This window comes from Artemia sp. Qi Xiang Cuo, chromosome 9, assembly GCF_049724085.1.
Source record: "Artemia sp. Qi Xiang Cuo chromosome 9, ASM4972408v1, whole genome shotgun sequence".
Classification (NCBI taxonomy): Eukaryota; Metazoa; Arthropoda; class Branchiopoda; order Anostraca; family Artemiidae; genus Artemia; species Artemia sp. Qi Xiang Cuo.
Genome location: NC_142802.1, coordinates 9352403 through 9370524, shown reverse-complemented (window position 1 = coordinate 9370524; position 18122 = coordinate 9352403). Strand labels below are relative to the sequence as shown.

Genomic DNA, 18122 nt, shown 5'->3' with positions numbered 1-18122 from the left:
CATTGGCGACTTCAATGCTATTGTTGGTAACGATTCTGCTCGAAATGAAGATGTTATGGGTAAATTTGGCCTTGGACGACTTAACAAGAGGGGCGAACGCCTCATTGAATTTTGCAGAGACAGTGATCTAGCCATTACCAATACTTTTCTTCAAACATAGAGAACGTCGTAAGGCGACATGGACTTCGCCGGATGGAAAAACCCGTAATCTTATTGATTACGTGCTCGTCTCTAGGCGGTGGAAATCATCTGTGCTAGATACTGTCACCCTCGCAGGTGGCGATTTCGACAGCGACCATTCCCTGGTCATGTCTGCACTAAAGATACGCCTGAAATCCTCCTCAAAGCTGAATAATAGACCCGCTCGTTTCAACACACATCTTCTCAAAGACCCTCAAATTCGCCAAACCTACATCGATGAACTGTCTACTCAAATATCGGACCTTCTTTCTAATATTTCTATAACTCTATCTAAAGAGGATATCGATAAACTGGTCACGGACTCCTCTAAGATCATCAGCAAAGTAGCGATGTCCGCCCTAGGAACCAAAAAGGGTGATAACAAGCCTTGGATAACAAATGAAATTATTTTATTATGTACTGAGAAACGAAAACACAATAACAGGTCAGACAGAGAGAGCAGGGACAGATTTAAGCAGTTGAAGCGTGCTGTAGAAAAAGCCACCCGTAGAGCCCATCGCACCTACATTAAAGACAAATGTGAACAGTGTGAGGCTGATTTTAAGAGAGGCGATTCATACTTCATGTATAAGAGAGTTCGTGAGCTAACAAGCAAGAAAAACCTCAGTTCTTGTACACTGCTAGATAAAAATGGCTCTCAGATACAAAGCACAGAAGGTATCCGATCGAGATGGATGGAGCATTTCAAAGTAAAGCTTAATCCTGATATCTTTCCAAACTCTGCTGTCCTGGACCTCTTGCCCGTTACTGTCTCAGACCCCAGCCCACCTCCTCTCCGTTCTGAGGTCGAAGATGCCATCCAAGCGCTGAAGACTAACAAGGCCCCTGGCCCGGACGGGATACAGGCAGAACTGCTGAAAGTCCGGTGTGAACCACTTATAGATCTTTTCCACAAGGTTGTATCCGGTGCCTGGCAAAAGAGTCATTTCCCAACTTCTTGGTGCGAAGCCACAATTGTTCCACTACACAAGAAGGGGTCAAAGGCAATATGTGATAATTACCGTCCTATTAGCCTAACAAGTCAAACTGCCAAGTTCTTCACCCGAATTATACTCCAACGGATCAGAGCCGTGTCATCATTAGTCATCCAAGAAGACCAAGCCCGTTTTCGCCCTGGGAGATCGACCGTTGATCAAATTTTCACTGTTCGCCAAATTTTAGAGAAATATCTGGAATTCGGTCGCGGCCTGTATCAGCTCTTCATCGACTTTAGGCAAGCATTTGACCTTATTTGGAGAAATGGCCTATGGCATACCCTTCTCCATTACGGAATCCCACGAAACCTAGTAGATCTTATCAAGGATATGTACTCAAAATTTGGGAGTCGTGTGATGACTAGTGAAGGTCTCACTGACAGTTTCCAGACTTCCGCAGGTGTCCTTCAAGGATGCCTTTTGTCTCCAGAGCTGTTCAACCTTTTCCTCACAGCAGTCTTATCCCTGGTGAAGACAACTTGCGGCGCACATATAGGGGGTGTTCAGATAGAAAAGCTAGCCTACGCCGACGATATCAACGAAATGGCTGAAACACCCGAGGATCTACAAGCCGTTCTTAACGACGTCTTCGAAGCCACTAGTTCTTTTGGAATGATCATAAATGTATCAAAAACAAAGGCTATGTGCTGCTCACGAAAGCCAAAGGATACAGTTAAGCCAGACCTGAAAATTAATGGAGAGAGTATCCAGTGGGTTGACGAGTTCCCTTACCTCGGTAGTCTGATTACCAGCGACAACAGTCCATCAAAAGACATCAAAAGACGTCTCGCCCTCGCGAGTTCCAGTTTCAAGGCCCTTATGCCCATATGGCGAAGCAAGGATTTGTCTCTGCGGCTTAAGACACGACTTTTTGATACCCTGATCACCCCCATCGCAATCTACTCATGTGAAACACGGACACTGAAGGTAAATGACAACCGTCGACTTGCAGCATTTGAAACTAAGTGCCTCCGCCGCATCGGCGGGATCACTTACCTTGATAGAATCTCAAATGTCGACCTTCTCGAGCGCCTTAAAGTACAACAAACAATTCTCATGAAGATCCAGCTCCAACAACTTCGATGGCTCGGTCACGTACAACGGATGAGTCGGTCCCGTCTCCCAAAAATCACCTTCGAAGGCCAAATTCACGGTTCTCGTCCTCGTGGTCGTCACCCAAAAAGGTGGAAGGAAAACTTTGCACCTCACCGCTTCTCGGACCTTCCTCGCCTAGCAGAAGATCGTGAAGCATACAAAAGGCACATCCACGCTGTTACGAAGAAAGAGGCCCCAAGACGACCTTTAAGGACGGATGGGACTTAAGTAAGTTAAGTAAGTCTGCACGAAAATGCAACAGCAATGAATGTAACAGAAATTCTTTCTGCGATGACGAGTTAGTTTGTGTATCTGTTGCTTCCGTCAGTGTTTTATAAGCTATAATATCAAATCATTAGAAAATGTGTCAGAAAATACTTTTTTAAGGTAATTCTATATGCTGACATAGGAACAGAGATTGTAGCAGCAAATCTCTGTAATAACAATTATTGTAACAGTAATTATTTTCTAGGATGACAAGTATGTTTGTGTTTCTTTGTTTTCGTCGGTGTTTCTTATCACATCATAAGGAAATCACCTTAAAAAATGTTTTTTTTTGTTAAGTAATTTTGCATGTTGACGTAGGAATAGAGATTGTAACAGCAATGATTGCAACAGCAATCTTTTCTGCGATGACGAGTGTGTTTGTGTTTCTTTTGTTTTCGTCGTTTTTTTTCAAGTTATGAAAAAAAATCTTAAAGATGATTCTTTAAGGTTCTTTAAGGTGACTCCACATGTAGACTTGTAAGTAGATGTCTCAATCCTGCATGTAGGACTTGGGACAAGTTATGAAAGAAAATTTAAGGTGAATCTGGGTGATACATCTAAGGTGATAAGGTGGTTTTTTAAAGTGATTCTGCATGTGGACTTAGGACTAGAAATCTTTACTATATAATTTGGATTTGATGGTTATTCTGGACATTTTAAGGTTTTTAGAAATCTATAATATTAAAATTAATATCTAGGGGACGTAAAAAAAAATTAAAGCAGGTCACAGTTCAAAGTAAAATAAATTCAAGCATCATTTATACTGTAATAGCAATACCTTTTATAGCATTAACTGTAATAGCATCATTGACGTATTATGTTGCGTATCTGTTTTAAAAACTTCTATGTACTTGTACATAATTCTCTGCTATGATTCGAAAAATTTTATTGATAAATTTGAAGTTTTCACTCAAGGCAAAAGACTTGGGTCCTGTAAGATATTCTGCTTGGACGTCTACTTTTCCATCTCTACTTTCCCCTACCCGTAATCTCCAGCTGAAAGCAGCAAAAGTCCTTCAGTCCACCAATTATGCTCCTGTCCAGCTCTTAAAGCTGAAGGATATCTATATATTTTCGTTATTTTTAATGGCATTCCTTTATTTCGTCGGTTGGTGGAAATGGGGACAAAAGTACTTCTCCGTGACAATCTGCAGAGCTTCCAACCACAGGTCTTCCGAAGATGTTCCCCATATCGTAGCATCCTTCTCTTGGCATCAGCCAACCGTCACTTTCTTCAGTACATGCCTTTTGGAGACCCAGCATTGACCATAATGCGGTAGCATGCCATTACCCATGCGACCCCGTTATCTCCATCTAGTGCTTAGGACTTTCTGGGCTATCAATGGCTGCTTGCCTGCTTCGTTCTGTAATATATGTAGGATTCGTAATTCTGTCAGACATGGGGATTCCCAAGATGGGTAGAGGCAGTTATTTTTTTTATAGTCCGGAACAAAACGGCGTAGTTATCCCAATTCTTAAGGTGGGTAATATGTGTTTCTTTTAAGTTGCAATTTCACTTTTTTATAAGAATTAAAAACCCCTCATTTTGACCAGTTAACTGTGATTAGTTGTTTTATTCCTTATTGGAACAAGTTATTTTTGTTTTATCTTCACAATGTAACGTCGCAAACTACGAGACCCCATAGAAAGAAAAAAAAATTCTTAAGCCAAAAAGTTAGTCAAGGACGCCACGAGCTCTTCGTCATAACCACTTTCCAAGTATACTTCTTCCTCCCAGCAGGGATTTATCCACTTTTTTTTATTTTTTAACTTTGCATTACAGGAAGAAAGTTTCAATTTTTAATTCGTGGCAAAGTTCAATTATATACTTTGGTAACCTAAGTTTCCTTAGAAATATGTCAGACTCGAGGAACTGTCTTTGGTGGCCTATATCTTAGGCCAGGACCTTGCTTTGTGCAAAAAAATTAGGTATTTTAATATTTTAATTTCTTCTAAATTCAAACAAAGAAAATTTTCCGGAATATATGTGGAGTCCACGTTAAACAACAAAACGTTTAGCTTTGCGGAATAGGTTGGTCATCCGAAATAATAAAAAAAATATATTAGTTTTGTATAATTTGAATTGAATGAATTATATTTTTCTGTTTGATCTACTTGGCCGTCAAAATGTTCTTTTATATTTACAATATTGAAAAATAAAAATGAATATTATTATTATTATTTTATTACCCATTATTAAACATACAAAATGTTGTAAATGGAGTACAAGAAAAAAAAAGGAACATCAAATAACAACAAAATATCCGAAGAAAATTCAACTACAGAAAAACAAGATTAAGAGCATTAAAAATCTCCACAGTGAAGAAAAATCTCCAATTACTGAGTTTCCTAGGTTGATGTCGATATATATCAAATATTCGTTTTATATTTACATTAGTTCTTTCTAGTCTTATTGAAGTCCCTATTGAAGTCCCTATTGAAGTACCATTGTCCATTGCAAAATAGAGTCTATTCACCTCAAATCTGTAAAAGATCTATATAATGTGGTTGAATTTCAAATGGCCACAATTCTCAGGGTATCGATAAGATACATGTGCACATTAAAATAGTAATAGTTTATTCACATATGTACTACAGAGAATACATAAAAACGTTTAGAAAGAAGAGGGTCTAATCTTTTCCATCTTTTTTATCTTTCAACTTTATAAATATCCTCCATGATTAGCACTGTTAAGACTTGGTAATACCAGAGGTTATTAGTAATATCAAATTTAAAGGTAAATTTCGGTGCTCAGGAAACTCTTTACAGTAACTCAGACGACATGATAATATGTTCGTGTATACTGGGTACCAGTAGTTACATGGGTACATGTATGCAAGGATTTATTGGGTACCAGGGTACATGTATACAATTTTCTTTCGCAGAGTGCAGGATACCAGTGGGATGATTACTCACTAAAATTATTATGGTAGGGAAACAGAAGTCAATAATATGGGAGAAATAAAGTATATGGACAATTCTACGCTGATGTTGCCTCCACTCCTCCCCCAATAGCTAAGAATATAAGGTCGAAAAAATTATAATTTATGTTTCCAAAAAAGTATCCTTGATCATTTTGCCTTTTTTAAAAGGAGATACCATCATTCCATTTATTTTATTAGTTGGTTTTCTTAGGGTACAAGAATAAACAGCTACTATCACATTTATATGTGTTTTTTTTTTGTAATATACATACATTAATTATACATTAGTGTATACATTAATTTGTATATAAAATTAATATACAAATTTCGTTTTAATTATTCATGTACGGTGAGCCAAAATCAAAACCTACATTAATTTAAAAACGTTCAGAAATTAAATAAAAAAAAAGTTTTTTTTTTAACTGAAAGTAAGGAGTGACACTAAAACTTAAAACAAACAGAAATTATTCCGTGTTTGAAAGCGGCCGTCCCTTCCTCAGTGCCTCGCTCTTTACGCAAAAGTTTGACTCTTTGTCAAAACTTCTTATAGTAATAAAAAACTTAACATATTATAGCATACTATAATTATACTATAACATATACTATAACATGCTATACTATAACATACTATAACTATAACAAAAAATATACGTGAACAATGTGCAAATTTCATAACCTACAGCCCTCTCCCCACGGACTTTGGGATGGGTCATTTTACTCCTAAAGAAATTATTATTTGATGTTTAAACTAAACGGAAAGAAATGGCTATCTCAAATTTTGATCAGATAACTTTAGGAAATAAATGGGCGTGGGAGGGGGGCAGTTGCCCTTCACTCTTTTTGGTCACTTAAGAATGTCATTCGAAATTTTAATCTGAGTTTGAATACACCCTCTCCTGATTTCCTAGGACCCTTATTTCAATACGGTCACCCCTGGGGAAAAAAACGTCAAATAAAGACGCATCCGTGATCTATCTTCTGGCAAAAAAAAAGCAAAATTCCATATTTTTGTGTATAGGAAATTGAAAATTTTACAGTCGGGTTTTCGGGTACACGGAATCTGGAATCTTATGTATTTGGAATCAGCATAATAAACTGATTTTCTTTTATGTATCTATTAATATCAAAATTCCGTTTTTTTACAGTTGCGGTTACTACTGAGCCGAGTCGCTCCTTACTTATAGTTCGTCACTACGAACTGTTTGAAAGAGCACCGAACCGGGTACCAGAGACCCGATTTTAATTAGAACTAGTTGCTAATAATATATATTGACTTATTTACAGTAATGTTTGAGATCCCAGGGGTTATTTTAGCTTTTACTCACATTTACTCACAAAAACACTCAAATAGTACCCAGTCTGGCAAATGTGTGGGCAACAACATTAAGAAACTGATTTAAGTTAATTTTACAAATTACTCATTATGCCTAAAAACCAAATTATGGCTGCACTGTAAAAAAAAATTGATATTCAACAAAATGTTTTGCTCGAATTCAAACAAGTAAAAAAAAATCCAATTTTTCTGTTGGAATTGTGACTTGCGTATTGAATTAAAACAAGTCAAAAATGAAATCCAATCTTTCTGTTGGGATTGTGACTTGCTTATTGAATTCAAACATTTTGTTGAAATTATCCACAAGATTTATCCACTTTTCAGTAGAAAAAATGTAATTTTCCACGCAAATAGGTTAAATTAATCAAAATGGTTTGGACTTCAACAGTAGATTGAAATTTTTTGAATATCATATTGAATTTGACTATGGTGCCATTTAAACTGAAATTATGTACAAATGTTTGGATGAACCTGCACAATATATGTACAAAACATTTAAAGCTTGTAATTAATATTTTGGAGCAATGGAAAAATACCACAGGAATTTTTTAATCACTTATGGCTTATGGAATAGTTAAAGTGTATTAATAAAAGAGAAACAATATTTTTTTATTTTTTTTAATTAAGACCGGACTTAATTCTGAAGTACGAATACTTAGGTTTTGCTGGAAACCGACAATCCCATTAAACTTCATGATAAATGGAAATGTCTCCCTCTGAGCAGGAGAAGGACCTGTTCGGGTTTATATCGATAATTGATTAATGAGAACCATTCCTGGCTGCTGTTAGAATATCCAACTAGTTTATTTTTCAACAAGTTGAAATCTCAATTCGGGTATGGGAATCCAACGTTTTTGTTTCCCAACAAACTGGATATTCAATAAGGATAATGGAATTCCAATATGGTGTCTAATATTCAATTTAAGCTTTTGAGATTACAATTTTGCTGTTGATAAATATTACAAATAATTTTTGTTGAATCTCAAACAACTTTTTCTACAGTGAGGTATGAAAAAATTTCCAAAGCTGCCAGTAGCAGAATTCCAAAAGCTGCCGACACTTTAGCAGCAAAACTTGTGTTTTGAAGCTTTTCTTTGAGCAAAAATTATTTTTATATGTAGAAATGGTATTTGGAGGCAAAATCTGCCAACAAATTTGAAAACCGCCAAGTAGCATTGCTACTATTCTACCCCACTTTTTGCACGGTGGAATATTCCGTTTTATTGAATTTGAACAACGTACGTTTTTAACTGTATTTTAAATACTTCTTGTATATTTACCAGAGAGAAATACGATCGGTTGACAACCATGAATTGAAATGAATTGTAATAGATATTTGTCTCGTTTCTCTCTTTGAAAGACAATCAACGCCACAGAATGAAAACAGAAAGTGCCTTTATTGAAAAAGCAATTAATCTTCATTCGAAGTTTCTTTGGCATGATTCCATAAGAACTTATTGCGTATTTTCACATAGTAAAGAAGGAGCTATTGATTTGGCAGGACGATAGGACATGAGAAACGTTTTAAGGAGGACCTGGATTTTGCAATGTCAGTGACAGATGATGTGACAGTGACAGTGACGCTGACAAAATGTCAGTGACAGAACTCAAATTCGGCTACTTCTGGTATCTGAGGTTTTGGAAATAATTCTTGACCTTTTATTTCGAAAATTACGCCAAGAAGCAACGCAGCCTTCACTTTAAAGTTGAAGATTCATCAAACAGTTTGTCGTAACACACTGTAAGTAAGGAGCGACTCGGCTCAATAGTAACCGAAACCCTAAAAAACGGAATTTTGACACTAATAGATATATAAAAAAAATTGGATTTTTATGCTGATTTCAAATGTTTAAATGTCATTAAGTTTAAGCCTACCCATCAGAAGCTACGAGCCTGAGAAAATTTGTATGATTTTCGAAAAAAGGGGGAAAGACCCCCCAGAAGCCATAGAATTTAAGACTTCATTTAGTTTATTCTTACCCACCAAAGGTTACAAGCCTGAGAAAGTGTTTCTGATTTTCAAAAAAGGGGGAAATAGCCCCTAAAAGTCCAGTGATCTCAATGAAAATCACACCATTAGATGGAAAACTTTTGACTTTTAGGGGGAACAGCCTCTATAAGTCAAGTGATTTCAATGAAAATCACAGCATTAGATTAAGCATATCAGAGATCCTTACTGTATAGGTTTCAAGCTCCCATATGCAAAAATATAGAATTTGTATTTTCTGCCAGAAGAAAGACCACGGATGCGTGTTTATTTGTTTGTTGTTTTTTTTTTCCAGGGGTGATCTTATCGACCCAGTGGTCCTAGAATATCGCGGGATGGCTCATCTGAACGGAAATTAAAAGTTCCATTTCCCCTTTTTAAGTGACCGAAAAAATTGGAGGGCAACTAGGCCCCCGCCCCCACCCCTTTTCCCAAGATCGTCTGATCAAGATTTTGAGATATCCATTTTGTTCACCATAGTTGAAAGGCCCAATAACTATGCCTCTTTGTATAACATGACTCCTCCCTAGCCCCAGGGGAAAAGTCTTTAAGTTATAAAATTTGTCCATTGTTTGCCCATAGTATTTGTTATTGGGATGTAGGCATACATTTTCAGATGGTGGGGATTTTATGCTGTGTATTTTTTAAGAGGGAATTTTCCATGAGGAGGGAAGTTTCCTGGGATTGAACTTGTCAGGGGAAATTATACACTGAGAGAATTTACCAGAATTCTTATACAAATTTCTTTTTATGTGTCTTTCTTTCTCTTTCCCGTCTCAATTTTACGCACAGAGTGGTTAAGAGTAATTGTCCTGAGTAAATTTTCACCGGGATCGAATTGTCTAGAGGATATTTCCGTGGGGAGGCGGTTTCTCCGTGGAAGTGGGGCCAGCTTTCCTGGCATTATTTTAAAACGATCAAAAATTAAATAAAAAAACAAGTTTTCAACTGAAAGTAAGGAGCAACATTAAAACTTAAAACGAACAGAAACAGAAATTATTACGTATATAAAGGGGATTGCCCCCTCCTTAACACCTCATTATTTACTCTAAAGTTTGAATTGTGTCCCAATTCTTTAATTATGACTCCTGAAACACAAGGGACGTTTAATTAGAACAATAAGATGTTTTTTTTAAGCACTAAAAAAATTTAGCGTAAAGAGCAAGGTGTTAAGGAGGGGGAACCCTCTTTTTATACTTAATAATTTCTGTTCGTTTTAAGTTTTAATGTTGCTCCTTACTTAGTTTAAAAAGCTTCTTTTTTTTAATGACTACCGGACCGGATTTCAAGCTTTGACGTTCCTAGGCCCAAATATTTTTGCAGCTCCGTTTTTGCAAGATTTTTAGGGAAACCCCCGAAAACCCAGGGATAGAGGAAGCATTGTACAAAAAGTAACTGATGGGCCAAAAGTAATAAAAAGAGAGGTGATACCGAGCCTAACTCTCAGCTGCCCTTCTTGGGAGACATCTGACAGTTTATAAGTGGCCACGGAATTCATGTAGTTTTAAAACCACTTTTTAGTAAATAAGCAGCGCGGCGTTGGAGTGCGCCTGGCACTTTGACGGTATATCACATTGGTTCAGTTTTGTTAAGAAAAATATCACTCAGTGATAATTTGTAGCGCGCCCTGGCATTGTGCGTCCCTTTTATTACATAGACAGGACAAATATGTTTTACATTTAAGGTTTGTTTTACAATATTATTTGATATTTATCTATTGTTTAAATATATGGTTTAAATATTTTTTCACATTTAAATCAAACTCATACATGTGCACATAAAAGAATTTCTCTTACTCTTTATATTGGTTAGACGTATCCGGTCCACAGAGACATTGAAGAAAAGGGGGCCTAAGTTACTTAAAATTTTAATCCCTTCATAAACTACAAAATACTATCTACAAAATACCACCTTCCTTCTTCCCTGAGAGTCCTTCAACCATTCATTAATACTACTACTACTAACAACTCACAGCAGCACCAAGCCGCCTGAGTGCCAACACAGCCACGCACGCTCCTCCTTTATCCCAATCTATTCAAAGCCTCCCTTTTTGAACCCTCCAACGAAGTTCTCATTTCCTTTTAATGTTTCTTTACGACGTCCTCCCACCCCAGACGAGGACGACCTGCTTTCCGTTTAGCCCTAGACGGTTGGCCAAAAAAAAACAATCTTCGGCAATCTGTCATCCTTCATCGCACAACTTGCCCTAGCCACCTCAACCTTTCTTTCATTATAGCCCTAGAGAGTGGTATTGAACCTAATTTTTCGTACGGCCTATTGTTTGAAATACGGTAAGTCAGCCGGGTACCCAGAACAATCCTTAAGCAATTTCTCTGGAAAACATCTACCAAATCTTCATCCGCTTTTCGGAGCGCCCATGTTTCAGAACCATATTTGACCACTGTCATCACTGTACTTCAGAATATTATTTGAATCTACATGAGCCCTGATTTCTTTTAAGTCAGCGTTTGCCCTCATCAGCCCCTCCCTAGCACCTAACCCCTCCCAGTTATTCTAATTACCCCTTCCTCTCATACCAGGCCAATGTTAAGTCTCACTAAACAGAGCCTTCATAAAATAATGCTTCTTGAGGATTATTAATCTTTTTGGTTTATCGTAATCAGTGTCCTAATCTCCTTATGGACTCTTAGGAAACTTATGGACTCACCTCCTCTACTGTCTGTGTCCGCTGGTTTAACTTGAATTGGCCGACTCATCTAGAAAAAGAAGATATATAAATGTTTTTCCTTGTCGACAAAAAACATTTAGGTACTTTTATGATATACCCCTACCTAATATTCTTCTAATATGTTTCTCTGGCGCTCTATCCTAATGAAATAAACCAAAGTAACATAAAAATATAATACTTTAGAAACAAATGTGGGCTATATATTTGCACAATTGGGAGGGGGGTAAAGTATAGCGGGTCTTCATGCCTAATATAATAGGTACAATTATTCTGTATATTATGTAGTAAGAATTGTTTTCTAACTTCACACTGTCTAAATACTTTGCTACCCCTAATGCGTATATTCTATGGTATATTCTAATATACCCCTAATGCGCAAATATATAGCCCAAATTATATATTTCCCATCTATTCTGCGTCTTGTCTCACGCTAAGCTGAAAGAAACTAAACGAAAAAAATGGTTCTATAATGCGTCAATGAATAAACAACTTGAGCGGTAGGGGGTTCATCATACAAGTACCTTTACTTATTTGTGTAGTTTTCCACAAAGAATTGTAAAATAAAGAGCATTGGACGGTCATTAAGGCGATTACACTGACAGTTTATTCAGTGTCGGCTACGTATTTGCTTCACAGTAATGGAACTACGATAACTAAAAATTTTCGCAGGCTGAACAATTGGTTGCGTTGTACAGGCACCTATCTCCTGAGTCGATGCCTTCTGTCGGGATTGCAATGCGTGGTTGGGGTAAGAAATAAATAGATGAGATAATTTATTTCCTAAGACAGTATCTTTATTTTTAAGATATATTTTAAAATATAATACAACAGCTAAAGCTGCATTACTTGTTTTGTATCAAATGCAAGTTCAGCGAAAATATCAAACCAAATCTTCATAAGCCACATTTGATAAAACAAATAAGTTAATAAAGTATCACAAAGTTTTTGTGCCCCTTACATATTCTCTTCAAAAATCCTGTTCTTAGGCCTAGTTTTAAACTTTACGCTATTTCATACTACGATGCCTGAGTAAAATTCACCCCCCCCCCTCGCCACGGATCTCATATGGTCTCTTTTTTACAGTAGTGAAGGGGTATATTGTTACGTATTTCACAAACTGTCAGTTCATTATACCTTACTGTTTGGTTATTTTCATTTTGTAGGTTGCTTGGTAAAAAAAATAGTAATTTACTTCTTTTATCTAAAGTTGGTATATAGATTTAAACTAAAATGAAATTTCGCAACTTAATAATTAATTTGATATTCACTTTATTTTAATTTTATCCAGTCGCGTTGGTGTTCTCATTGATTCCTCCTCAAAACCTCGCTCTTTACGCTAAACCTTTTTAGTTCTTTTAAAATGTGTTTCTTATTGTTCTTATTAAACCAACAGTGTTTCGGGAGTCGTTCTTAAAGAATTGGGACAGAATCCAAACTTTGTAGTAAAGAGCGAGGTGTTGAGGAGGAGAAACCCCCCTCATATACGTAATAATTTCTGTTCGTTTTAAGTTTTAATGCTGCTCCTTACTTTCAGTTAAAAGAACTTATTTTTTTTTTTTATTTCTGATCGTTTTTTAGCATGCCAAGAAATCTGGCTACACCTCCATGAATAATTCCCTCCTCCCCACGAATCTATTTTCCAGACAATTCAATCCTGGTGAAAATTTACCCCGGCAAATTACCCTTAACATCTCCACGCGTAAAATTAAGTCGGCAATGAGAAAGCAAGATATAAGAAGAAGTTCGTATAGAAATTCTGGTAAATTTCCCTAGCGCAAAATTTCCCTTGAAAAACTCACCCCCTGAAAACTTTCCTCTCCATGAAAAATTATCCCCATGGAAAGTCCCACCAGCAGAAAATTCACCACAACCCCCCCCCCCCCCCCCTGAGAAATGTATGCATACTTCCAAATAACAAATACTATACGTGAACAATGGGCAAATTTTGTAGCTTAAAGACCTTTCCCCACCTTTGGGGGGTCATAATATCTCCAAAGGCATAGTTATTCGGCCTTTCAACTATGCTGAAAAAAATGGCTATCTCAAATTTTGATCTGACCATTTTGAGAAGAAGAGGAGCGTGGGAAAAACAACAAAAAAAAACAACCAAATAAACACGCATCCATGATCTTTCTTCTGGCAAAGAATACAAAATTCCACATCTTTTAGATAGGAGCTTGAAACATCTACAGTAGGATTCACTGATGCGTTAAATCTGATGGTGTTTCAAAAGGTTTTACTACTTTTAGGAGGATTTTTTCCCCTTTTTTTAAAAATCTGACAAAGTTTCTCAGGCTGGTAACCTTTGATGGTTAAGATTAAACTTAATGAAGCTTACATAATTGAAATCAGCATGAAAATCCATTCTTTTGATATATCTACTGGTATCAAAATTCAGTCTTTTAGAGTTTCGGTTACTATTGAGCCGGGTCGCTCCTTACTTGCAGGTCATTATCCCGAACTGTTTGATTTAAATTGAATGGATTTAATTAAATGAGGATCTGATGAATCAAATATTGTCTCTGAAAACTTAATATAGGCCTATAAGACTTGCTTTCCATTAAAACATGAAATTCAAGCTATACCCGAAAGAAAATTCCTACCCGAAAGAACAAATGCCACCTAGTGACCCTACATTTGATTACAATGAGATTCTACTAATCCCGAGATATAGCTAGCGGTAATTTTTGCCAATCGGATTCTTCCTAGAATTTTCTGATTGACTTATATCAATCAGAAAATTCTACAGAAGCTTCTAAGAATTTTTTAACTTATAAGAAAATTAAATTGACTAAAAATCCAAAGGGGGATTTTCGCTTAATGGAAAAAAAATCTGATCGATGAAAATGCATAATTTTAAAGTCGTTACCTAAGAACTTGCCTCTAAAAACTTGCCTAAAAACCTAAAAAGTTGCCTATCATCAGAATTCAAATGCGTTTTTGTTTCGGGGGGGGGACCTAAAAAAATGGCGCAGGATTTTTTTCAAAACAATAAATAATTTTTTAACCTAAAACTCAATGGAAAGCCTACACTATTTATTTCTTTTTCGCATTAAAACTTACTTCGTAGGCTCCACCTAACTCGATTTACTTGAAGTGTTGAGTCTGGATGTCTTAGAAAGCTATTTTTATTAATGTTAAAAAATTGCCCCGTCGTAATTGAACTTTTTGTCTTGAGTAAAAGTTAAAAGGCATATTTCGAATTCCATACGCTTAGTAAGACATTTTACTCTGTTGACTTCGGAACAATGAATTGTTTCTAATAGCTTTAAGCTGCTTTTACTTTTTAGACATTTTTATTATTGAGTTAATTAGTTGGAATATAATAATTAAAATCAATATTTTTCACTTGTTTTTGACGCTAGAAATAATTTGCATTAGATAAAACTATTAGGAATCGTGCCCATGACAATTGAAATTTGGAATTGCCAATTAGAAACAATTTGCATTGCAAAATACGCAAATAAAAGTGTCAATCCTAAAGTCAAGAGCAGACAAGTGTTTAGAATTTTTTCTCTTGGTGGAGGGCCAACAACAACAACAAAATTAAAGTGAAGTGGCTCTATAATAAAAAAAAAGAAAAAACAAATTTTATATGAATTCGATTAAGAAGCGCTCAGAAATTCAAGACAATTTTAGGATTTCAGCATGTGGAGCACCCTCCCGGCCTCCCTCCCTTACTTAGATTCCAGGTCAAGAGTCAATCGACCAATCTTTCTAACGGACGCTTTTTTTTCAACGGTGCGCTTCTTTCGAAGACTTCTTTCATGCCGTTTTCCTATGTAGAAAAACGAAAAATTTAAAATCCAAAATTGCTTTACAAGTGATTGTTTTAATTTTTGAAATTAATGTTTTTATATTTCCACTGATTCTAGATAATTCACTTTGACAGAGATTTTAAATACCCATCAGAAATAAATGTTATTAAAATACATTATAAGAAATGATCCACGACAAGTCTGAATCCAAGTAGTCAAATATAATCAATTTGTATTTTGAAACATAATTTAAAGAATCTCCAACAATTCCTTCTTCCGGAATATCTTCGGAGTAGCATACCAGACTTAATATAAGATATATATTTCGGATCAGTGTTAAGAAGTTATGTAGCTATGTGGAAAACAAAAGTTAAAAATCAAAAAGTAGTTTCTCTTCGGAAATTTTGAAGTTTATATATGCATTGAAACATAATTTAAAGAATCTCCAACAATTCCTTCTTCCGGAATATCTTCGGAGTAGCATACCAGACTTAATATAAGATATATATTTCGGATCACGGGTGTAACTTGCTATTGGGCAGAGGGCAACCACCCCTCCCAGAACTTGGCTTGCCACCCCCATAGACCCTGTTTCACACCCCCTTCCCCAGCTGAAATTTAGTTTTCAGAGAAATCTTGTCAAAAAGTTCATTAAAATTTATTTTTTCAAAAATCTTGTCAAAACTAGGATAAGCCTGGATAATTCAAGCATCCACAGAAACCGGTCGGTTTTCTTTAGTATATCTCTACCAATTCCTTCTACAAGTTTTTACTCGTCAATCTGTTCGAAAAATATATCCAAGTTTAAAAAATTTTCCGGTTACGGGCCATCATGAATTTTATAAACTGTGGTTATTTTTGGATTGTAGCAGCCGAAAGCGGTGGGGGCATTTTCATTGACAATACCCTTTCTTTGTATTTTCATTATTAGAATTGAAGGTACTTATATATTATAAGAGAAACACTCGAAAAGTGAAGTTCTGTTAATCCTAATGAAATAAAACAAAATATGATGAAAATATAATACTTTATTAGTAAAACTGTGAAAACTACAACTTAGAGTTACGTGCCCAGAACGTAGAAATGTCCTAACGTAGAAAAACCCCAACTGCACACTGACACCAAAACGTTAACTTGCTCCAAATTGTTGTTTAAATTTATTGGATTTGCAATTAAGATTCAGGTTAGAGGACTATTTAAAACAAACTCTAAAAATATTCCAAAAGCTACTTTAAAACTACCATAAAACTAACACTACTTATTTCATGGTTTTTAGTTCAGAACAGGAGACAAACAAGCCTGGTACCTATATTTACATATTCCTCTGTATTATCTACTCTAAAATATGTTAAAATGGTACACTCCAACAAGTTTAATAAACCAAACCATTATGGTAGTATATGGCTCATTTTTCAGTTTCACTGTCATTTTCACTTCAGTTGGGAAAATTGGCTCCAAATTTGCCCCCCCCCCCACAGGTTTTAACGAAATTACGCCACTGTTCCGAGGAATTCTTTTTAGACACCATTATACTTTGCACTGGCATAAAACTATAGCAAAAAGTGACCAAAATGGCAAAGCATTTATATATAAGCATCTCTTCCATTGGTATGGTCAACTCAACCACTGCGTCAATTCAAGAAATTATACAGGGGAGGGCCAAAACGTATTCTGAAAGTTTGGGGGGCGTTGAATCTGTTGCTTTTGTACAGTCTCTCGGTGAAAATACATAATAAAGCCCTTTTTTCAGTAAAAATACCAAAAAAGGTATTCTTCAAAATCTGAAGAAAGAGGGCAACAAAGCTAAGGGGCAAAGAAGCCCTCCTCTTTTTTGTCGCCACTGAACTCAACTGAACAGATCACAATCTTATTACCAATTACCAAACTGGCTCCCAAATTGGTTTACAATAACACTGACGAATTTATTTACAAAATGTCCACAGATCAGTAATTCAGTTTACGAAGATTATGTTTAAACATAATAAATGGTACCTGGCTTGGCCAAAATGCATAAACACGATGTTTTACGTAAGAAGAGTTTTTATTTTCGTAATCAAAGTACGGCTAATGAGATGCATATTGATTACTGATATACAAGGCCGTTTCCAGGGGGATTAAGGGATCTGACCCCCCCCCCCACCCCTGAAATATTTGTCCGACTCGTAAAAATGTAAAAAAGATGAATGTAAACAAATTTTTCATGCGTTTTCTAATTTTTTGTACCCCTCTCCCCCACCCGAAAAAAAAAATCTTTTATAAACACCCCCCCCCCAAAAAAAAAACTGGATATGGTCCTGCTGATATGCAAAATCTTACATTAGGAACGATTTTGGGAAAATACTATAGTTAGCCAACTATATGTTTGTTGTGTTTGTCTACTATTCAGCACTTGTTCTGCGATCTCTTATCAGAAGCTTGTTACAGAAATATTGTTTAAAATCGTATTTTCCCTGTTTTATTGTCGGTGATGCTGATTGGGAGAGCATTTGCCCTCCCTTCATAATTTTTTTACTCCCTCCTTGGTTTCTAAAAATACTTGTTTTTGGTTTAGTTTTATTAAGAAATTGAAAAAAAAATTCTAATAGAATTAGAAAACACAAATTTTGCTCCCCCCCCCCTGCCATATTTTAATGAATTAACACCATTGATTGCAGCAGCTTGTTTCTTGGGAATGATTCTTTTAATGATACTTTTATGACCTATGTCCACAAAAAAGCCTCATTATCTAGGCCAACATGACAATTTGGAAATTTGATACAGGATCGTGTAAAATAGTTTTGCGACCTCCAGCATTATTCCAAATTGAATCACAGGCATTGACACGTATAAGAGAGTTTTGTAGCTTAAACCTTCTTATAAAAGATGACCAGTGGAATGTATTAGATTACTCGAA

General features: G+C 36.0%; 1 protein-coding gene across 3 annotated transcripts in view; it reads right to left on the bottom strand.

The window, feature by feature from the left end:
• The window catches only part of LOC148948297 (CUGBP Elav-like family member 3-A), a 280271-nt gene that overhangs the window by 86004 nt on the left and 176145 nt on the right, over positions 1–18122 (bottom strand). For all 3 annotated transcript variants that reach the window (XM_089094277.1, XM_089094278.1, XM_089094279.1), the window contains one exon: positions 11451–11499. In XM_089094277.1, the coding sequence (XP_088950403.1) occupies positions 11451–11499 (49 nt within the window). The remainder of the gene's footprint in view (positions 1–11450; positions 11500–18122) is intronic.